Source organism: Elephas maximus, chromosome 1, assembly GCF_024166365.1.
Source record: "Elephas maximus indicus isolate mEleMax1 chromosome 1, mEleMax1 primary haplotype, whole genome shotgun sequence".
Classification (NCBI taxonomy): Eukaryota; Metazoa; Chordata; class Mammalia; order Proboscidea; family Elephantidae; genus Elephas; species Elephas maximus.
In genome coordinates, this window is record NC_064819.1 from 238,904,444 (window position 1) to 238,927,036 (window position 22,593).

General features: G+C 47.1%; 1 protein-coding gene and 1 long non-coding RNA gene across 4 annotated transcripts; both read right to left on the reverse strand.

Annotated features, from left to right (window-relative positions):
* Window positions 1–249: 249 nt before the first annotated feature.
* On the reverse strand, window positions 250–21,859 carry MPC1 (mitochondrial pyruvate carrier 1). 3 transcript variants are annotated; one of them, XM_049905260.1, is made up of 5 exons: window positions 21,681–21,859; window positions 16,588–16,591; window positions 5,032–5,128; window positions 2,744–2,876; window positions 535–2,246 (listed from the first exon to the last, which is right to left on the reverse strand). In XM_049905260.1, exons 1-5 carry the CDS (start codon window positions 21,749–21,751, stop codon window positions 2,222–2,224), a joined length of 330 nt encoding a protein of 109 aa, XP_049761217.1. In that variant the 5' UTR covers window positions 21,752–21,859; the 3' UTR covers window positions 535–2,221. The 3 variants fall into 3 exon arrangements, 2 of the variants coding, with proteins under 2 accessions (XP_049761208.1, XP_049761217.1); XR_007519822.1 differs by lacking the exons at window positions 16,588–16,591; window positions 21,681–21,859 and adding an exon at window positions 250–520 and having other exon boundaries at window positions 2,041–2,246; XM_049905251.1 differs by lacking the exons at window positions 16,588–16,591; window positions 21,681–21,859 and adding an exon at window positions 7,477–7,575 and having other exon boundaries at window positions 534–2,246.
* On the reverse strand, window positions 10,851–11,784 carry LOC126087689 (uncharacterized). Its single transcript, XR_007519827.1, has 4 exons — window positions 11,316–11,784; window positions 11,168–11,241; window positions 11,057–11,130; window positions 10,851–10,871 (listed from the first exon to the last, which is right to left on the reverse strand). It is a non-coding gene; the product is annotated as an uncharacterized LOC126087689 (long non-coding RNA).
* Window positions 21,860–22,593: the final 734 nt, after the last annotated feature.

Below are 22,593 nucleotides of genomic sequence, written 5' to 3' on the forward strand. Positions count from 1 at the left end.
TGCGGGGTGGGGGTTCAGGGGACAGAGGAAAAAGGGCAGGAGGGTACTGCTGGGGAGCTTAGGGGGCAGAGGAAAAAGTGCAGGAGGGTACTGCTGGGGGAGGGGGCACCCGGAGGGCCCAGCGCTGGCTGACACCCCCTTTTCTCTACCCCAGAAGCTGTCCTGCAGCTCTCATCTTCTGGCAGTTGAGACTAGAACTTTTTAAATATTCAAGTTAGACCCAAAAAATGGTAACTTACCTGCATAATGTAAACCCAGAAGTCAAGCCCGTGCCCTTAGAAAACCTCCGGCCATTTGGTGAAACCTCTTCAGGGCAGTTCCTAGTTAATTTAAGGTTGGTCTTGACCAAGTACCCAGCGCATGTGGTCGACACCCTGTCCTACTGCAACCTCAACAGCTTCCCCTGGAAGGGCACACCATCCCCAGCTCTCCACACAAATCATCGACTTGGGCTTCCACAGATGAGGAACACGTCAGGGACCGCTGTTCTCAGGTAGGACTTTGGCGCGGCTTCTAATGTCTGCCCATGAGAAAAAGAACGTGTTCTGAATGGCCGGGAGTGCCCGTGCCTCTCCCCAGGCCGCTGCAATTACCTTCAAATAATTCCATGTTTCACCTGTAATTGTCTTTTAGGGATGCTGTTCTCCAGCTTCCTAACAAACATAGCAAGATATTTAATCATATTTACTGTCATGGACTGAATTGTGTCCCCCAGAAAATATGTGTCCACTTGGTTAGGCCATGGCTCCCAGAATTGTGTGGTTGTCCTCTTTTTTTTTTCCTCCTCCATTTTGTGATTGCAATTTTATTTTAAAAGGATTAGGGTGGGATTGTAACACCACCCTGACCCAGGTCACACCAAGAGATAAAACGAAAGGGACACAAATAGAGAGTTGGGGACCCCATACCACCAAAGTAGCAGCACCAGGAGCAGAGTGCGTCTTTTGGACACAGGGTCCCTGCACCTTAGAAGCTCCTCGACCATGGAAAGATTGAGGACAAAGACCTTCTTCCAGAGCCAACAGAGAGAGAAAGCCTTCTCCTGGAGCCGACACCCTGAATTTGGACTTGTAACCTATTAGACTGTGAGAAAATAAGTTTCTCTTTTTTAAAGCCATCCACTTGTGGTATTTCTGTTATAGCAGCACTAGATGACTATGACAAATTGTATTCCCCAAAAAATGTGTCAACTTGGTTAGGCCATGATTCCCAGTATTGTGCGGTTGTCCTCCATTTTGTGATTGATGGAATTTTCCTATATGTTGTAAATGTTAATCACTGGCCTGGTTAATGAGGCAAGATTAGGTTATGTTAAAGCGGATTAGGGTGGAATGTAACACCCTTAACTCAGGTCATAGCCCTGATCCACCGTAAAGAGAGTTTCCCTGGGGTGTGGCCTGCATCACCTTTTGTCTTACAAGAGATAAAAGAGAGAAGCAAACATACAGGGGACCTCATACCATCAAGAAAGCCGCACTGGGAGCAGAGTGAGTCCTTTGGACCTGACCCCGGGTCCCTGTGCTGAGAAGCTCCTAATCCAGGGGAAGACTGATGAAAAGAACTTTCCTCCAGAGCCCACAGAGAGAGAAAGCTTTCACCTGGAGCTGGTGCCCTGAATTTGGACTCCTAGTCTCCTAGACTGTGAGAGAATAAACTTGTTGCTTGAAGCCATCCACTTGTTGTATTTCTGTTACTGCAGCACTAGATAACTAAGACACTTACTTTACAAATACTTAAATCATTTATTGTCATTAAGTTACAGCATTTCAATATACACACTGCATGGAAATACACAGATAACTTTTTCCAACCCTGGGAATAAGATTTTAGGTATGTGGTGAGCTGTTGGTTGTCTCATGATCATTAAAGTCAAAAATTCCAAGTGCTAGTAGTGACCAATTTTGTTCTCCTCAGTTTTCATTAAGTAAATTCTAACAGAGAATATATGTATTACTGCAGCTAAAACCATCATTGGGAATTATCAAATTGCTTGCATATTTTTGAGCTACTCTTTGTGAAGAGAAGTGAAATACTCAGTACCTGTAAGGCAGCAGAGAGCTGGTTTAAGTACTCTCAGCTCTTTCTAGAAAAACAGCCTGGCTGGGAGGAACGGCACTCAGCCTGCTTTTCCGCGGTGAGCTATCTGTGAGGTGGAACCTGGGATGTGGCAGTGGCGGCGGCAATGCTGTCCCTCCAGAGAGCAGGCCCTCACTGTTCACTGCTACGCGGAGGCCTTTTTACTCATCCTGGAAGTAAACACAAGGAAAGACTCAAGGAGAACTGAAACCTCGCTGCCAGCCTCAGAGCCTTCGGACAACTTTAAAAAGACACCTTTAGACATCAACTTGCAATTTTATAAAAACAGTAATAGCCTATTAAACCCATTGCCATCGAGTCGATTCTGACTCATGAGACCCTACAGGACAGAGCAGAACTGCCCCATAGGGTTTCCAAGGAGTGGCTGGTGGATTCGAACTGCCGACCTCTTGGTCAGCAACCTTAACTCTTAACCACTGAGCCACCAGGGCTTGAAATATCCTATTAGTGAACTTGAACGTTTTAACAAGAGAGTCTGCGTTTCACTGGATTAGCTGCCAGGTCACTGTTTAAAATTCAACAGCCTATCTTCGCTCTGAGTCCAGCTCCCCGTCTGCGGAAGCACGCCTGTACACTCACGGCCCCCTAGGACGTGATCTTCGCGTCATCCCCCACGCCCTCCAAGCAAGACCCCGCATCTGCTTACTCGTGTCTGATGAGCCGACCTCCCTGGATAAGCTGGGCCACCTCGTTGGTCGCGTGGCACGCGAACAGCAGCCAGTTCCGGGGCTGGACCTTGTAGGCGAATCTCATGAACGTCAGAGAATAACAGCAGAGAGCTGCCAGAAATACCACAAAGAAAATCAACGATTCACGTTTGGAAAGCTTAGCCAGCACGACCATAGCAAACAATAGTTCAACTCCCTAATCAAAAAAGAACCTTGTACGTTAGAACCCTTGACGGGGGTCAGAGTTAATGCCTCTGTGGACAGGAGGCTCGTGAGTTTGATTACTGCTAGGTGTCTTTGTTGCTTATAATTTAAAGCACTTTAGGAACATATGTGTTAGAAAGAGGAAGCAAAACCCAGTTCTGGCCACATTTTCTGTCCCTCATGTTGTTTATAATCCATGACCCTAAAGAACTGCTATTTATTCTCCAACAACGGTTTTATGTTCACATATCAGGGTTTCAAATAACCTTAAGGACACTTTTTCCAGATAAAGTTCATAACATAAATCCATTAGGCTGGCTATATAGAATGATTAAGATGGTCCACTCTTCAAGTGGGCACATGAAATCTAAAAGGCAAACAAGATCTTTATTCTTCTCAGATAAATATTTCAAATTGATCACATTCCTTCTTCACCAGAGAGGGGTAACACCTTCAATGCCTTCATAGTCCTTACATCACTTCTTGCTAGTGACTGCTGGACGGTGCCTGCTGCTACAAGCCCAAGACGTCAGCACGAGCTACCTGATATTTAAACAAAAGTAAAACCCCAGAGGTATGCACTGATTGCTGTTGTTAGGTGCCATCGGGTCAGTTCCGACTCACAGCGACCCTACGGACAACAGAACGAAACACCGCCTGGTCCTGCACCATCCTCACAATCATTGTTATGCTTGAGTCCACTGTTGTAGCCACTATGTCAGTCCTTCTAGTTGAGGGTCTTCCTCATCTTTGCTGACCCTCTACTTTACCAAGCATGATGTCTTTCTCCAGGGACTGATTCCTCCTGACAACATGTCCAAAGTATGTGAGATGTAGTCTCGCCATCCTTGCTTCTAAGGAACATTCTGGTCATACTTCTTCCAAGACACATTTGTTCATTCTTTCAGCAGTCCACAGTATACTCAGTGTTCTTCTCCAACAATTCTCCTTCGGTCTTCTTTACTCATCGTCCAGCTTTCACATGCATATGACATGACTGAAAACACCATGGCTTGGGTCAGGCACACCTTAGTTTTCAAGGTGACATCTTTGCTTTTCAACACTTTAAGGAGGTCCTTTGTAGATCTGCTCAATGCAGCCTGAATTTCTGGCAGTTCCCTGTCGATATACTGCTGCAGCCCCTTTTGAATGATTTTCAGCAAAATTTTCCTTGTGTGTGATATTAATCATACTGTTTGATAATTTCTGCATTCAGTTGGATCACCTTTCTTGAGCATAGGCATAAATATGGATCTCTTCCAGCCATTTGGCCAGGCAGCTCTCTTCCAAATTTGTTGGCATAGATGAGTGAGTACTTCCAGTGCCGCATCAGTTTGTTGAAACACCTCAGTTCGTATTCTGTCAATTCCTGGAGCCTTGTTTTTGGCCAATGCCTTCAGTGCAGCCCGGACTTCTTCCTTCAGTACCACTGGTTCCTGATCATACGCTACCTCCTGAAACGGATGACCGTTGACCAATTCTTTTTGGTAAAATGACTCTGTGTATTCCTTCCATCTTCTTTTGAGGCTTCCAGAGCTGAACAGAAGATTTCAAAGGGTGGCTCGAGAAGACAAAGTAAAGTATTATGATGACATGTGCAAAGAGCTGCAGATAGAAAACCAAAAGGGAAGAACAGGCTCAGCATTTCTCAAGCTGAAAGAACTGAAGAAAAAATTGAAGCCTCAAGTTGCGATACTGGAGGATTCTACGAGGGAAATATTAATTGAAGCAGAAGGCATCAAAAGAAGATGCACTGATTAGGTTAGCCAATACAAGTTCTTCGATTATGTTGTATACATATCGTGATCAAACTAAAGTGAAATTCATCAAGTGCTATTCAGACCAAACCGTACTGATGTGGCCCAAATGCCCATGATACAATCAGGCAAGTGCTCAATTTAAGGAACAAATCATACTAATTTAGCTGTGCCATCACACCACTAGTGTCGCTATGAGATGGAACTGACTGGACGGCAATGGTGTTTTTGATGGTCGCTTTTTACAAAATAAAATCCGAACCTCCATTTGCTTTCCTCCCGGTTATTCCAATCTGCATCCTTACCAAACGTCATCCGACCACTAATAATCTCTGGGGACTTCTTCATGTCATTGATGGCAGCAATGGGAAGGCCCCAGTTGGCTACGGGTCCCCAGAAGTGCTGTAAGAAAATGCAAGGAAAAAAGGGAGAGAGGAAGTCAGACTGGGACTGTGAACAGCTGCCAACTCACTTTAAACAATAACACCGAACTTGTGAAACAAGCTTTCATGCTTACATGAAGCAGTGAAGTACCTGACGGCTACCTGAAAGACTGGCAGTTCAAACGCACCCAGAGGTGCCCAGAAGACAGGCCTAGTGATCGACTTTTGAAAAATCATAGTGTTGAAAATCCTATGAAGCTCAGGTCTACTCTGACATATGTGCGTCGCCATGAGTTAGAATCGACTTGATGACAGTAGGTTTGGTTCGGTTTTGGTTTAATCTCTGATTCTCCCCATTTAGATTTGGTTTAATATCTGATTGTCACATTAAGATGAGATTAGCTACAGGAACTTGACAAATGGACACAGGGAACCCTGGGTGAAAAGGGCAAGCGTGCTGTCACATTGCAGGGATTGCAACCAATGTCACCAAACAGTATGTGCATAAATTTTTGAATGAGAAACTAACCTGAGGTATAAACTTTCACCTAAAGCCCAATAAAGTTAAGAAAAAAAACCACGAGATTAACTTCTGATACAATTCATTCTTGTCACACCTTCAGCCTTGTTAGCACCTTTCTCCATAATGTAATGTTTCAATCTATCAAAGCTTTTGTTTCTTCACATTTTCATTAAAGTATCTGTCAACATCTCCCAGACTGTAGAACACACATTGGATACTTTTTCTGAGGAAAGGGTCTTAACAAGGGAAGAAACTGTCTTTCAGTTTCTGTGAGCTGTACTAAGATCAGAGAACCAGGAAATCAACGGCTGGGGTCCCAGATACTAAGAAATTAAGATTGGAAAGTACTTTCGAAGTAGTAGCAAAAAACATTAAAACTACAACTACAGCCGTCCAAGGACACCAAAGTTCAGTTGTCCATGTCCAGCTACTTTCCGTTTAACCTCGGAGGCTGAAAGGAGGTAAGTCCAGCGGCTTTTGACCATTGAAGTTTACAACTGTTTTATTAATACCAAAGTTGCAAACAATATTTTAAAACCTAAAAGAAACCACACATTATTGGCCAAGTGACCTTCTTAGTTACCAGGAGATTAAACTAAAAATGGCCCTGGCTTTATTTCTGCCTATCGCAGTGTTTAAGATAAGGTCAGATCAGCAAATACGTTCCTAGACCTTGCTTTTCTATTGCTGACTAGGAGTTGTTAAAATTCAAAATTCCGTTAAGAAGGGGGAAACCAAGGCAACATAAGAAAAATAAATGTGGATTACATTTGGCATGGTATAAAAATATTCTGAAGTGTTTACTTCAATATGCAGAAACGTAAGACACGTGGCAATGTTTAAGATTTTCAGAGCACCTAAGGGCCGCCATGTAAGTTCCGTAGGGTTCAATGTCCAAGTTACAAACCCTGTCAAAGCACAGCTGTATAAAAGACAGAACTTTAGAGATCCTGGGTTGGGTTGTTGGTCCTGTGTCTTCAGGCTGGAGATGATCTGAGTCAGACATCCCTACTGAGACTTCAAGATGTCATCCATTTAGGCTTTTCTTCTTCCTACCAGGCCTCTGCTAAGGGACAGTGCTTCCCATCCCTTGCCTACCTGCTTCTCTTCCCACCAGTCCTTCATTTGGTATCACTGCATTGTTCAACTTTATTTTTATTTTTTAATTGTGTTTTAGATGAAGGGGTTTACAGAGCAAAGCAGTTTCACATTAAACAATTAATACACATATCGTTTTGTGCCATTGGATTCCAGCCCCACGACATGTAAACACTCTCCCCTTCTTAACCTTGTCTTCCCCGTTGCCAGCTTTCCTGTCCCCTCCTGTCTTCTTGACTTCGCCCCTAGGCTGGTGTGCCCGTTTAGTCTCAGTGCGTCGTTGAGCTTCCTGCTATTCTGCAGTGATCTTCCTTTCCCCCTTTCTGACCAGGCCTTCCTCCCACCTGGTCTATCTCCATCTTTCCCCGTTTAACCTCTGTCCCTTGCTCCACACTGATGGCAGACACTTTGGGTCCAACAGAGCCTGGGGAACGACTCTAGGAGGGGCACCAAACACAGCTGACCACCGCCAGGCTCCTCACAGCTGGCGCTGATGCAGCGACACACCAGGGTGTCCACCTGGGCCCCAACACGCCTGAGAGGTCTAGCCAAATGTGTGTGTTGGCAGTTTGAGCGTGAGGGATATTAGGGTTACATGAGGCAGAGCTGTGCAACTTAACTGCAGACACACACTGTGAGCAGTGAGCTGTGCTTAAAATGCATTTCCTAAAAAGAACATAAAAGTGACAGTAATTAAAATACTAGTTGCCTAAAATATCTAACTTTAGAAAGTTTATAATACGTACTTTCTATCTAATACAAGATTCTAGTGCCTTCTTCCAATTTCTGAAATACATGTTTGATGTACGCTGTCAGATAGCCATTAGTCAATTTCTAGAAAAAGAATTTCATGATTAATATTTAAAAAGAGAAAATTAGCATATGTTGGATTCAATGGAAAAACAATTCTACCCCATTAAAGGAAACAGTGGCTAAAACAAAGTTCAAGTGAAATGCGCACATTATGGCCTAGCCACCGTCTAGAAACGAAGCCACGAAAACAGGTTCCGCGAACAGAGAGAGACCAGCCCCCTTCTCTCCTTTCTTCCTTTCCCCAGCTGTCAGGCTCTACGACTACGCCTGTAAATGGAGTCATTACACGCTCCTTTCTAAAAACAGCAGTGGGGTGAGCTACCCAAGACAGGGCCGTGCAGGGGGCTCCACGTGGAGAGCTGGCGAGAGAACGATGCGGGGGTGCGTGCAGGCGGGGGGCCAGGCCTGCAGGCTGCGGCCTTGTTAACCCTGGAGTCTCCGCGAAAGCGGGAAAGGGAGAAGAAACCAATGTCTTACCGTGCTGTTTTGTGAGGAGTCAGCGAGGTTCAGACAGGAAGACATGGGGAGAAAAAAAAAAATAAGAAAAGATGAGATGCTTTCAAAGGGTTCAGTTCTGTCCCATAGCTCCAACCTCCCACATGTACCCACATTCCAAACAGGTATTTTTCAGTTGTTTGAGATCTAGTAACATTTTTAACAACAAATTTGACTTAATGTAATTAAATTTCTACACAATTAAAAATAAGCTTAATCCTTAAAACAATTTAAGAAGCACACACACACACGCTGACGATCTGACGATGGCAATCACTGAGCTACACCTAAAATGTTTCTTAAAAAGAACAGAAAAGGTAAACATAATTTTAATACTAGTTTCCTAAAATATCCAACTTCAGGAAGTTTATAATACATACTTTTTATCTAGTACAGGATTCCAGGGCTACCTTCCAATTTCTGAAATACGTGTATGATACACGCTGTCAGGCAATACCCAATAGAAATATAATGGAAGCCACAAATCTGAATCACACACACAATTTAAAATTTCCTAGAAGCCACGTTAAGAAAAGCAAAAAGAAACGGAAATCAATTTTGATAAGCTTACTTATCCCGATACCTAAAAATATTGTCATTTCTGTATGCAATCAGAAAGTACGTATTTGACTCTCTTTTCTGCACTCCTCCTGGAGTCGGCTATGGGTTTCACACTTAGGGCACCTCTCGGTTTGGACCTGCCACATTTCAGGTGCTCAGCAGCCACATGTGGCCAGAGGCAGTGCGGCCTCAGAGGGATCTGTTTCTTTGAACAATGACATACTGGCGAGAGCACAACGCTGTGGAGTTCTGTAAACAACGGAACTTTCCATTTCTACACATGACCACACTGCCACCAGAAAGCAAGTCCGCAAAGGCGTGGTTCTGTATCCCGTTCACCACAGAACTCTAGACCCTGCAGAGGGCCTGCCGTGGAGGACAGACAGACAAAAACATCCTGGTGGATGAATGGACAGTAAAAACCTCCAATGCTGAGCAAGCTGTTTTCGTGAACGGTGAACTCTGTATCACTTAAAAATACATCAAAATTTTACAGTGAATTATTTTTATTTCTGAAATGGCAATTTCTCTTGCCAGGGTATAGTTTGGTTAAAGCAAAATTATAAAGTTTAGCTAGTGAAAGAGTCATTGAAGGAAAATGATAAAAACCTTTATAAACCTATTCAAGGTCAAACAACTCTCCTAGCTGTCTGGATTTGGAGGTCAGGGGTTCCGATTTACAGCCTGACTGTATTTGTTGACAGTGCTTACAATATACTTCAAAATAGGTTCTATTACACAAAATATCTACAGCCAGAGAAAGAACCTGTCTAGTAAATTACATGATAGAAACTGAATTTCACAGCAAGGACAAACTGAGCCCAGTGTCCTGGTTCTGCGAGGTTTGGTGACCTTTTAAGAGGGACACAGTAAGCTATGTGAACAGTCACCTACAGTGCTATTCAAAATGTTCTTTTCAGGAAGACATAGTACTTAAAACCCCAAATTTCAGCATGGAGATAATCTAGTTTTCAATTTAGGACTCCCTCCTTACATCTTAGAATAGTTAAAATTGTACCCTATTTTACAACAGGTGGCCCAGTACAAATTATAAAGGTATGAGAATAAGAGAAAATTAATTTGTCTTCACCCCTGCTCCATCTGAAAAGTCCCACACATATATGATCACAAAACAATATTGATTATTTCACTTTGCCAGTGGTCCAGTGATTATAAAACAATCTGAGAATAAGGTCGCTCTAAGGACCCTGTTAAATGCAATAACCCACCATTTAATGTCCCTCAATTCTGACAGGGTTGTCCAAAACTAAGAGACAGCATTAAAAATGGAATAGGGGTAACGGCAAGAAGTCAGCACTAATTACGCTCGTTTTACGAGAGTATGCAGGTAACTTTGCAGGGGGTGATTGCCGCCCCTCCAGTCCCTGTATCCACGACCTGTGTTTGTACAACTCTATCCTGAGCACAAGCAGGGCTCTGCAATGCTATGGCCAAGATTTTCCAGGACAGCCCACTGTTAAATAATTTGTGCTGTTAGACCACATTTCCAGATTAAGAAATAAATTTAACTGCACCTATAGGAGATCTAAAGCTGAAAGTACGTCTTCAATTTCAAAATTCCTCTTACCTGGAACTCTGCTATATACTGATTAATTGCTTATGCCACCCACGAGAATTGTTTGTGTGAACTGAGAGCTACTTGGAAGGGGGACAGAAAAGCTGGAGGGAAAAGCTGACAGCCTTGGGCGAGATTGGGAGACTTAGGCTGAGAAGAGAGAAGAAAAGAAGCACAAGAGAGTCCAGGTCTCCTATAAGATAGAAAATGATACTCGTGAGGAGTGAGGTTCTTGGCTCCAGTAGACACATGAGACTACGTGGGCAGCTCCTGTCTGGAGGGGAGATGAGAGGGCAGAGGGGGACAGAAGCTGGCTGAATGGACACGGGAACACAGGGTGGAGAGAAGAAGTGTGCTGTCTCATTAGGAGGAGGGCAACTAGAAGTATATAGCAAGGCGTATATAAATTCTTGTATGAGACACTGACTTGATTTGTAAAGTTTCACTTACAGCAAAAAAAAAAAAAAGAGAGAGTCCAGGTCTCAGCTCCTCATCTACACAACCCACGGCATGGCCGTGAGGAGTGAGCCATACGGGCCACGTGTGGCATTTAGCTTTGGGCTAGCACACGGCAAACACTCAATAACGTCAGGTGCTACGAAGGGATGTGTTTGGGCTTGACCTTAGGTAAGAGAGATAGGAGGCTTTGTCACCCAGACCTTAGGTAGGAGAGGTGGAAGGCTTTGTCACCCAGACCTTAGGTAGGAGAGATGGAAGGCTTTGTTACCCGGACCTTTGGTAGGAGAGATGGAAGGCTTTGTCACCCAGACCTTAGGTAGGAGAGATGGAAGGCTTTGTCACCCAGACCTTAGGTAGGATAGATGGAAGGCTTTGTTACCCGGACCTTTGGTAGGAGAGATGGAAGGCTTTGTCACCCGGACCTTAGGTAGGAGAGATGGAAGGCTTTGTCACCCTGACCTCAGGTGGGAGAGATGGAAGGCTTTGTCACCCTGACCTCAGGTGGGAAAGATGGAAGGCTTTGTCACCCTGACCTCAGGTGGGAGAGATGGAAGGCTTTGTCACCCTGACCTCAGGTGGGAGAGATGGAAGGCTTTGTCACCCTGACCTCAGGTGGGAGAGACGGAAGGCTTTGTCACCCTGACCTCAGGTGGGAGAGACGGAAGGCTTTGTCACCCTGACCTCAGGTGGGAGAGATGGAAGGCTTTGTCACCCTGACCTCAGGTGGGAGAGATGGAAGGCTTTGTCACCCTGACCTCAGGTGGGAGAGATGGAAGGCTTTGTCACCCTGACCTCAGGTGGGAGAGATGGAAGGCTTTGTCACCCTGACCTCAGGTGGGAGAGACGGAAGGCTTTGTCACCCTGACCTCAGGTGGGAGAGATGGAAGGCTTTGTCACCCTGACCTCAGGTGGGAGAGATGGAAGGCTTTGTCACCTGGACATCTGGGAGATGGTTTGCAGGGTACCAGCTGTGTCAGCAGACACAATAGAGGCCACCCTTCCACTGTTCTCCTTTCTAGTATCAGTGCTAACCTCCATTTGAAAGGGTGATGGGAGCCTGGCATGTGTGAATCAACTACTCAAAGAGCTGAAAAGCATTAATTGTGGAGAGAAAAAAATGGCTCTAGTATATATTAATATCTGTGCCAAAGACAAATTTGCAACACACTAACTGTAATTTGAGGACAATAATGTAAAACTGCAGACATGTCCTTTTTATTTGGTACGCTGCCTTCACTATTTATTTCAGTGAAGGTAAAAAAGAAAAATTAGAAGGGTTTTCACTGGTTCACTTGTGGCCTTGCAATTTCATGCAGGGGAGACATTATCCTCCCAGCTGAGGCTGAACCGCAGGTAGTCCCCGACTTGGGATGGGGTTCTGTTCTGACGACCGTCCTAGGGCGGTTCTGACATAAGCTAGATACCTCATTTTTGTTTCAGTTTCATCATTGTCTTTCATTATCAGCATTTTTATTAGTCTGATCTTTGCCTTTGGGGTTGGAAACATTACACATGAACGTATAGGTACGAGCCATCGGCAAACTACCTGCTTCAACACTGTATGTAGTACATGTTACTAACGATAAAAACTGTAACCCGTGGCCGAGCCAATTCCAACTCACAGCGACCCTATAGGACAGAGTAGAGCCGCCCCGTAGGGTTTCCGAGGAACAGCTGGTGGATTTGAGCTGCCAACCTTTCGGTTAGCAGCTGATCTCTTAACCACTCCACCACCAGGCTCCATAAGATGTACAAAACCAAAAATGGACGATCCTACGTGTGGTTTGTTGTAACTCTAATACGTTGTAAGTCGGAGACAACATGCATCATTTTTTTTTTTATTAGTGAAATTGTATAAAAGAATGCCTTCTGTAACATGAAAGGAACTTTAAAAAGTTAATTTTTTATTGTGGTAAATACATAGGTAACAAAACATTTGTCATTTCTACAGTTGTCACACGGCGACATTAATTACGTCCATCACGCTGTTCAATCATTATCGTTAACTGTTCCTGAATTTCCTACCACCCTTAACAGAGCTCAACGCCCCCTAAGCATTGCGTCTTCCTACCAATGGAGCTGCTTCAGAGGCAGGCTCGGTGTGGGGTCCGAGCCTCGCTGAGGTGTGGGCAGCAGGCGGAGCCAACAATGGGGCAGCGGCGGAGTGATTGTCTGGAGCTGGCCTGTCTTTCTGTCCTTCTCTTGTGCCCTCAGCCGAGTTTATACTTTGCCAGGACTCAAACGACATGTCTGTTTCTAAGGACCTTCCCAGTCTCTTAACTCTCAGGATTTGAGTCCTAAAACTGAGTCTGAGAAGTCTGAAGATGAAGAAAGTTTGCAAGCATGAAGAAAGCTCAAAGTATCAAAAAACCCGCACAGACAACCTTTGGGTTTTAGAAGAAAATCTTAAAGCACAAGAGTAGCCGCTCAACATATATTAAGCAAGAAGGCAAAATGCCTCCTATACCATTATTTTCATAGTAAATCTACACTTGAGTAGTTTTATGACTAAAAGTTTAATATTCCTTCACAATTCAGTCAAGGAATAATGACATTTAAAAAAAAATTCAGGAGTAACTTCCTAAAATACAACATTAACTATTACCCAGGTGTCATTTGGAATACAGCTTTCAAGTTCTAATAAATGTTTTGGTTCTTTCAGACAGTTGACCAGTATAAGGTGATTACATTTATAAAGGTAAATTTAGAATAGTTTATATTTTTTAAGTGATAAATGTTTTACAACAGATTCATCCCCCATATACTTGTTGGTGCTTTACGGGAATTTAAAACAGCCTATTTTATATACAAGAACATTCAAACAATGGCCATGTTCAACACTGACAGAAGTGTGACTAAGTTGAGACCATGGTGATTTAGGAACTCTGACAGCCTGTCCCCTGACTGCCCAGAGGAAAAGCAGGGCACAACATCACTAAGCAGAAGACAAAGGGAAACCTGCTCTGGGCAGGCTGACAGGCCACCCCTTTTCTTTCTACCTATTTGGTCTGCTGACATAAAATCTTACTTTATTTTTATCCCCTTTACCTCATACCAGGAGCCCTGGTGGCACAGTGGTTAAGAGCTACGACTGCTAACCAAAAGGTGAGCAGTTTGAATTCACCGGCTGCTCCTTGGAAACGGTATAGGGCAGTTCTACTCTGTTCTATAGGGTCGCTGTGAGTCAGAATTGACTTGATGGCAACAAGTGTTTTTTTTTTTTTACAGTGGTGCAGTGGTTAAGAGTTGCAGCTGCTAACCAAAAGGCCGGCAGTTCAAATCCACCAACCACTCCTCGGAAACCCTACTGCACAGTTCTGCTCTGTCCTATAGGGTCGCTATGAGTTGGAATCAACTCAACAGCACTGGGTTTGTTTTTTTGGTTTTATTTCACAACATGTCAGTAGAAGCCTAAACAATGAAGGTTATGTATATTTCTGCTTATGGGACTGCACTTTAAGATACAGCGTTTCCAGAAACGCAGTCTGAGAGAGTGCACTAGTTACAGACAACAAGAAATAAAAAAAAAAAGGAAAAGGGGGTTCCCAGACAGACAGCCATTGGAGGTGTGAGTGGCGTTTACCTACGTGTCTTTTGGAGGCAGTTGTCTCCGTGCTGTGTGTGCACTGGGAACATACGTTCTACCACCCTACGTGGGGCTTATGAAAAAGCTGCCATAAAAGTGGATGAAATGGGTGAGAACACGCACCCCAGAATAACCTGCACTGCGGCTTGCACCTTAATCTGGAAGAGTGCTGGTTCAAGGCCTTTTCTAGCCTCACTTTTATTTTCATAATATGTCCTGGGCACTGCCAGTTTGCATGTCTGATTTTCCTAAAGTTACTGACAGTAACTGTTAGCTTTCTTCATCGCATCGTTTTGTATGCAAATACTAATTTAGGTAATTTGTAACTTGCTTAGTTTTTTATATAGTACCAAGGTGCCCTGGTGGCGCTGTGGTTAAAGTGATCAACTGCTAACTGAAGGGTTGGTGGTTCGCAACCACCAGCAGCTCCATGGGGGAAATATGTGGCAGTCTGCTTCCGTAGAGATTTACAGCCTGGAAACCCTATGGGGTTGCTATTAGTCGGAATGGACTTGAGGGCAGTGGGTTTGGGTTGGGCTCTATAGTACTAAAAGGATACAACCTACAAGCAACAAGCCAGCGGAACCTATAACATTACTGGGAGTGAGGTGGGTAACACTGTGAGACACTCCAGACCCCAACTCTACGGCAGGCCGGAAACACTTACCTGCTTTTCCTTTGTAAAGTCTCTCCAGGTTTTACTAGATTTTCTACATCAAACTCAAATGAGAGAGCTCTGACAATTGGGACAAGTGACATTCAGCTCTGGGCTAAACTAGACTGACGATAGCGGAGAGCTGTGGACGCCTATGGCGGGCCCTGCCCCAACACCACGGCTTCCTTCCGTTTCTGAGAGCCAGGCACAGAGCAGTCAGCAAATCCAGAGCTCCCTAGCAGAGCCTGCTGGCAGACAGACGGGGCCCACCCAGAGCCTCAGTCCTGGACAAGACCATATCTGTACTTTCCTCTTCCCCTTTAAATCCCAAGTGGACATTTCTGGATTTGGCTTCACAAGTTTGCTGCACAGAAGGGTCTCAAGTTTTCTGCTTGGTCTAGAGATTGGTTTTCTCCTGCGGCAAGTGAAGGGCTGGAGTGTCCAGTTTCTAAGGTCTGATCAACTCTAACATGCTGGGAATCTGGGACAGATTCCCTGTTGCTCTAGGGCGCCTTTTAACTGGGTGGTAAGTACTAAAGCCCTCCTGGAAACTCAGAAGTTAAAATAAGCTCAGGATCAAATACCATATTAGTTGGAGAACGTTCACTCAAGACATCTCACTAGTCTCGGCTTTATGAGTGTGCTCACCGACTGGCTGGCTAAGGCCTTAAGTGATCCGGGTTCTACTTAAGAAAACATCCTGTGCACATGCACCCAAATAGCGGCCATGGGTGAAAACCTGAATATACAAATCTGATAATACGCAGGGGAGGAAATCGCTAGAATAAATCCCCACGGACCTTGGTTGACTCAATCATTAAGAGATATACCCCATCTCAAAATGTACTTCCCCATTCTTCTTTGTTCTTTTTAACCAAAAATCCAGGAGGGGAAACACGAGGAGAGGAAGGGCGACAAGGTATGTGAGGAAATAGTTTAAGAAGATTTTACAATAGAGATCTAGGAAGTTCTTAACCAAAAATCCCCATTAAGAATAGGTGGGAAGAGATGGAAGGCACTAAGAACAGGGTGCCAGAAACCAGGGGATTATCATATGTCATGGATTGGATTATGTCCCCCCCAAAAACGTGGGTATCAATTTAGCTGGGCCATGACTCCTGGTATTTTGTGACTTTCCTATATGTTGTAAATCCTACCTCTATGATGTTAATGAGGGAGGATGGGCGGCAGTTGTGTTAGTGAGGCAGGACTCAGTCTACAAGAGGGGATTGCATCTTGAGGAAATCTCTTGAGATGTCAAGGAAAGAAGGGAGCAGAGAGACAGGGGGACCTCATACCACCAAAAAAGCAGCACTGGGAGCAGAGTACAAACTTTGGACCGTGGGGTCCTTGTGCAGAGAAGCTCCTAGTCCGGGGGAAGATTGATGAAAAAGACCAACAGAGAGAGAAAGCCTTCTCCTGGGGCTGATGCCTGAATTTGACCTTTTAGCCTACTTTACTGTGAGAAAATAAACTTCTCTTTGTTAAAGCCATCCACTTGTGGTATTTCTGTTATATGAGCACTAGGTGACTAAGATATCATGTAATATTAATAATAGTGAGAAACTGGTGGAACACTTACCTTGTCAAGCACTATTCTATGTCACAAAAGGGCTACTAACTGCAAAAGTTAAGTAATTTGCCCAAGGCCGCACAGCTAGAAAGCAACAGGGCCAGGATTCCAACCGACACTGAAAACGTAAAATAACAACTGTACTCCTTACCTGGACTTAAGGACATCATCATTGCATGGAACGAAACTGTCAGTAATTTACTTAATACTATTTAATACTGAGACCATATTTAAACGTCCCCAGTTGTCCCAGTAATGTCTTTTTCAGCTGTTTTTTTTTATACCAGACCCAATCAGGGAACATATATCACATCTGGTTCTTAAGTTAGAGCCTGTCCTCTTAACCAGTGCCTCTCGGTGAAAAAATTATCTACATTTAAAAAATATTTGGAGGTCCATTTTAGTAAGAAAAACACATTCCAATCATATATAACGTGACTGAAAAAACTTCACGATTCAAGTAAAATATAATTTAAATGTTTTACCTAAAAACTCAACTATGTTATGTCATGAAAATAACTTAGGCAATTAAATCCTAGAATACCCTCAGTTTTGAGAAGCTGTGTGTCCTCTTGGTAGGCCGTGACAGGAATGCAGGAGAACTTTAGCTGGTTAGGGACACATTATGGCAGGATGAGAAGAGGAAAATACAGGCTCACCAGGCACTGGGAAGAGCCTCCTGACACTGTCTTCTTTATTTAGGCTTCCTGCTCCTCTGTGAGGGAGTGCAGGGCAGTGAGCAAGAAGCCTGGGAGAACAGACAGGGAAAACTGTCCTCTGATTAGCTCTGGGATTGAGAAAAAAGCGGGAAAAGCAGCAGCTTCCTGCAGAAGCCTGGGCCCAGCTGGCCGCAGCCTCTAAGCAGTCAGAGAGGGAAGGGCTCAGGGCTGCAGGCCGCTAGAGGCAGTAAACAGGCTCTGCCAACTTCTAGCCGGGGGCCCAGGGGACTGAGCCTCTCCTAGTTTCCAAGTCTTCATCTGTAAAATGAGGAAGACCTGCGATGAGCCTCTCCCCAACTCCTCTGGTTGTCAGGCGGTGAAGCCCCACCAGGTTATGGGGTGGACTGGGGGGAGGCGAACAGCTGAGGAGTTGTGGACGGAATGGAAGCCGTAAGAACACTCAGGCAGAGTCAGTGTGGGAGGATTTAAAAGGAAAGGGGTTTGCAGTGTTACGTAGTCATTCACACTGGGGAGGCAGGGGTGGAGGTGTCTGCCCAGCAGTACACAGCTGGGGTTGGAGCTGCTGTCGCTGGCGCTTCCCTCTGTCCCTCCGCACCCCTGGCCCCACAGCCCAGCCCCAGTTCCGTGCAGAGAAGTTCTTGCTCTGACAGCTGTCTGGGAAGCGGCGCTCTGACCCCGGTCACTGGCAACCTGGCTGAACCCCTGTGGCTGCCAAGAATGGCACTGATGACAAGGCCCATCGACATCTCCACAACACGTGTCAGCTCAGAAAAGCAACTTCAGGTCACAACCACAGCGCTCCACTCTCTTAAGATTTTAACTCCTTCCATGGCAGTAAACTTAAAGTGTTCCTGCTCACAAAAGTAGGATATGTAATAAAAACGCACAGTGGCTGAGGTTTCCAAGTACTTTCACACCCTCATCTGCTTCATTTTCCCCACAGCCAGCTGGACAGACAGGGAATTCACGCTGAACCCATTTCGTAGAGAAGGTAGCTGGAGTCCACTGGGACTGACCTGCTCAGGGCCCTTTCCTGGCAAACTGTCCTTCTGCCTCCCAGCCTGGTGCCCTCTGAGGCAGCACTTCCTGGGCTTGTAATTCTCTTCCTTTCCTCGTTTAGTCACAGCGTAACTCCGTTAAATCAGTAGAGGGAAAGGCAGTCTACAAACATTAACGCTGCAGGAAGTCAGTCTTGGAAAAAAGGATTAGACTCTAAGTAAAGCGCTCTACTGAAATGCCTGCCTCTCTGAAACCCACCTAGCAAAAGAAAATATAAATTCAGAGAAGCAGGGCTAACTCTTCCCCTTGAAAATAAATTTAACAAAATCTCCTACTAATAGAACTGCTAGGTAATTATCAGCATATCTTTTTATATGGATAAAGTATAATCATTTTATTCTTAATTATGACATACAACTTTATCCTTTATCTCTGGGACAAAGAACTTGGTTTGGCCCTTTGACTCTGGTTTCTGAAAATAGCCCGAGCAATTAAGGTGCTCTTTGTTTTCCAAAACAGCTGGGCAAGTAGGGGCTGCAGGGTCCCACACCTGGGACTAACCTCAGGAAGGGAGGGGGCTGATGCCACCATGCAGACTCATTATTCAGGTGGATAGTAACTACGCATTAGGGCCCAGGTCATGCATATTCATTGAGGTTCCAGTGTCTAGGAGACCCAGGACCCGGGATCACTCTCTTTGGGGCCTCCTGGATGGGTGAGAACCTCCATGCATGGGAGAGGGATTCGCACGTCCAGTCCCGGGGACAATGGAGGCCATGCGGGGACCTCTCCCAGACCTTGCCTGATGCGTGTCTATGCTAGTATCCCATCTGGTTATAATAAACAGGTAACTGTAAGTATAGGTAGCAGTCTGAATTTTGTGAGCCATTATAATTAACGAACTCTCAGGGGGCAATGAACCACAGGGGCTGGCAGGACACAGTCGATTTGTATAGACTCAACTCTGAGTGGCTGGGTGACAGTCAATGAAGAAAGATAGTTTTCTAACCTGTGACCTGGTCCCAGGGGACTAGAGAGGAAGGGAGGCCACAGGTCTGAGGTACAGGCAGCTGTGCTGGCCCTGATGACCCAGCTCAGGATGGCTGGGGATGAGCTCTGATCTAATTCTGGGTCCTCAGGGTCGGAGAGAGGAATTGCCACCAAAGTGGCTGGCTAGAGGGACTGGAAATGTGGCAAGGTGAGGCCTGGATTCACTTCCAGCTGGGAAATGGCTTCATGCTGATCCCGCTGCGAAGTTAGTGGTAAAGGTGGGGTTTGCCCACCTGTCTCTTTCACAGTGCAGTTTGCCACACCGTCTTCCTTGTAGTACCTCACCATTAGGAAATCTCCTTATACAAGAATATCAGTAAAAAGCTAAAATAACACTCAAAGCCACAAGAACGTTAACTGTAGGGATTAAGAACACATTCTCGGATTACTACTTTGCTAGGGGCCCTTGTGGTGCAGTGGTTAAGTGCTATGGCTGCTAACGGAAAGGTTGTTGGTTCAAGCCCTTCAGCTCCTCCATGGGAGAAAGATGTGGCAGTCTGCGTTCACAAAGAATAATAAAAAAAAAAAATTACAGCCTTGGAAACCCTATGGGGCTGTTCTAGTCTGTCCTATGGGGTTGCTATGAGTTGGAATTGACTCAATCGCAACACATTAATCCCATAAGGTTGCCCTACTCCACAGTGTTAAACATCCATTCTCATTAACCGTGGTCCTATTTACGTACAGAAACTCTTTTCTGGAAAGTCAGAAGTAACACTGCTTTTTCCAAGCCCTCCCTACATGTGGCGGACTCCAGGGTTTTTCTTACCCTACTGCCCTGAAAAATCAGAAGTAAACAGTATTTGCAATGAAATTCAGGATAAAAAAATAATAATAATACCATGGCGTAGGGCCGGGTGGTGTTTCTGCTGTACCAACTCAATGGTACTCAACGATAAACCAAACCCACTTCCGTCGAGTCGATTCCGACTCATAGCGACCCTACAGAACAAAGTGGAACCGCCCGATAGTTTACCAGGAGCGCCTGGCGGATTCGAACCGTTGGTTACTTGGTCAGCAGCCGTAGCACTTAGACCACTACGCCACCAGGGTTTCCCCAACGACAATCCTTTTTAAATTGTTAAAATCAAGTAGCCCTCACATTGCGCCCTCTAGACGGTCAAACAGGGCAAGTCTCTCCGCCCTTGTATCACTTCCTCTTTACCACCCTGTTAACTACTGAGAACAGCTCTAGGTCGTCCACCGAGGCTTTAAATCACACACAGAAAAACTATTAAAATCGCACTCCTTGATAAATTATTTTAAACTGTTTCAAAGTTACATTACACACTTATAATAAACATGAACATCTGAAAGTTAGATGGAAAATAAAGTACAGAAAATGTGTCTTCAGGCCTTTCCACCATTAATGTCCATGAAGAGTTGATGGAAAATTATTTTATTTTCTAGAAATATTTATTCTAGAAAAAATATACTCTTGGAGACGCATATTTTACTTTGATTGATAATATTCGTATTTTCCCCCCTCCTAAAAAAAAAAATTTTTTTTTATGCTTAGACTGAATGTTAACATCCTTAAAAAGAAAAACCGAAACCCAAACTAGATATAATCACATTTTTCTTTTAAATTTCATGTTTACAGTTAATTTATAACTACTGCTACGGAACAGGAGCTCCTTATAACGGCCGCGGAGCATCCGACGCTCACCATCTAACCGCGACCCTGATTAAAGTCCGGGCGCCGGATCCGCCAGCAGCGCCGCCCCAGTATTTCCCAACCGCGCACCTGAGCGTCCGTGCACCTGCGAGGTGGCAAGCCGCACGCTCACTGTGCCCGGCCCCGCTCAGGACGCTCGGCAGAAGCGGCCCCGGAAACCGCGCCGGCGCGCCCGACCAGGCTCAGTGAGGGGGTGTTGTCACTGACACCCCGACCCGGCTGTCTGCGGCTCGGCGGGGAGATGGCTGCGGAGAGGGGCGCGGGGAGACCGCTGGGAAGGGGGTGCGCCGGGGAAGACAGCCCGGGAGACGGGGGGAGACCGGCCCGGGACCGGAGTGCGCGGGGAGACCGGCCCGGGACCGGGGTGCGCGGGGAGACGGGTCCGGGACCGGGGTGCGCGGGGAGACCGCCCCGGGACCGGGGTGCGCGGGGAGGCGGGTCCGGGACCGGGATGCCCGGGGAGACCGGTCCGGGACCGGGATGCGCGGGGAGACCGGTCCGGGACCGGGGCGCAGCGGAAGACAGCCCAGGGTGCGCGGGGAGACCCCGCGGAAGGGCGACGCGAGGGGACACCAGCCGGGGTGCGCGGGGAGACCGGCCCGGGACGGGGCGCGCGGGGACACGGCCCGGGAGCGGAGCCGGTCGCGCCGCCGGGACCCCAGCCCGTGGCCGCGGTTCCCCGGAGCTGTCACGGCGGGCGCGCGAGGGGCCCGGGCGGGGTCAGCCTGGCAGCGCGTCCTCTGCGCGCGCGGCCCCCGCGCCCACGGCCACCACGTCGGGGTCGCTCTGGGGTCCCGGCCGCCCAGGGAAGAAACCCCGCTTCACCTCATCAGGTAGTCGCGGAAGTCCTTGCTGCGGACGTAGTCCGCCGCCTTCCGCACCAGCGCGCCCGCCATGGCCGTGCCGGTCCCGCCGCTCCCGCGAGCCCAATGACAACCGGCGACCCGACGCGGCGACCGGAGCCGCCCGGGCCCGCACGACAGCGGCCACGCCTGACGGCCGCGGGGCGCCCCGCCTCGGCCTGTGCGAGGGGCGGATCCCCGGCTGCAGCTCCGATTGGCTCGCGCGTGCGGCAGAGCGGCGCTCGGGGCGGGGCCTGCTGCCGTAAAGCGGGCGAGCCCGGCGGGGATTGGCTGGCGGTTGCTAGGCCCGCGGCGTGCCGGCGACACGGCCTGGGGGAGCCGGCGGCGGGGCTGCGGCAGTCCCCGCGGGCGCGCGTGCTGCTCCGCAAGGGCACCTTGCCGGGGCCGCGTCTGCAGCGCGCTCCCGCCGTCCCCGGTCCCCGCCGCCCCGCTCCGGGCCCGCGCCGGCCCCGCCGGAGGGCTGTGGGTCGGTGGCTGCCGCTCATGCCCGCAGTCTCTCCGGCGCCGCCCGACTCAGCGGCTGCAGCTGTCGCTTCTGCCCCGGCCAGGGCGTCGGGCGCTCTGGGGGGACCCCGGTGCCGGGGGTGTTAAAGCCCCTGGCGTGAAGTCCAGGAGAGCCGATGCCGAAGTGCTTGGGTGCTAGACTGCTGGTGGAAAGGTTGCGGGTTCAAACCCACCCAGAGGAGCCCCGGGAGAAAGGCCTGGCGAGCTACTTGTGGACGGCCACAGCCTTGAAAACCCTGCGGAGCCCTTGTACTCAGCACGCGGGGGCTCCGTGAGCTGCCCTAAGGGTAACAGTACCAGCGGGAAGGCGCCGCGGCCCAGGTTGAGGACAGCTGGCGCGGGAGGAGGCTGCCTGGGGACTCTGACACCAG

Coding starts and splice junctions, on each gene's coding strand:
- MPC1 (XM_049905260.1), bottom strand. CDS start 21,751: ATGGCGGGCGCGCTGGTGCGGAAGGCGGCGGACTACGTCCGCAGCAAG. Junction 2,877..5,031: donor TAGTGGTCGGATGACGTTTG/GTAAGGATGCAG, acceptor TATTTCTGGCAG/CTCTCTGCTGTTATTCTCTG. Junction 2,247..2,743: donor GGTCGGCTCATCAGACACGA/GTAAGCAGATGC, acceptor GTTTACTTCCAG/GATGAGTAAAAAGGCCTCCG.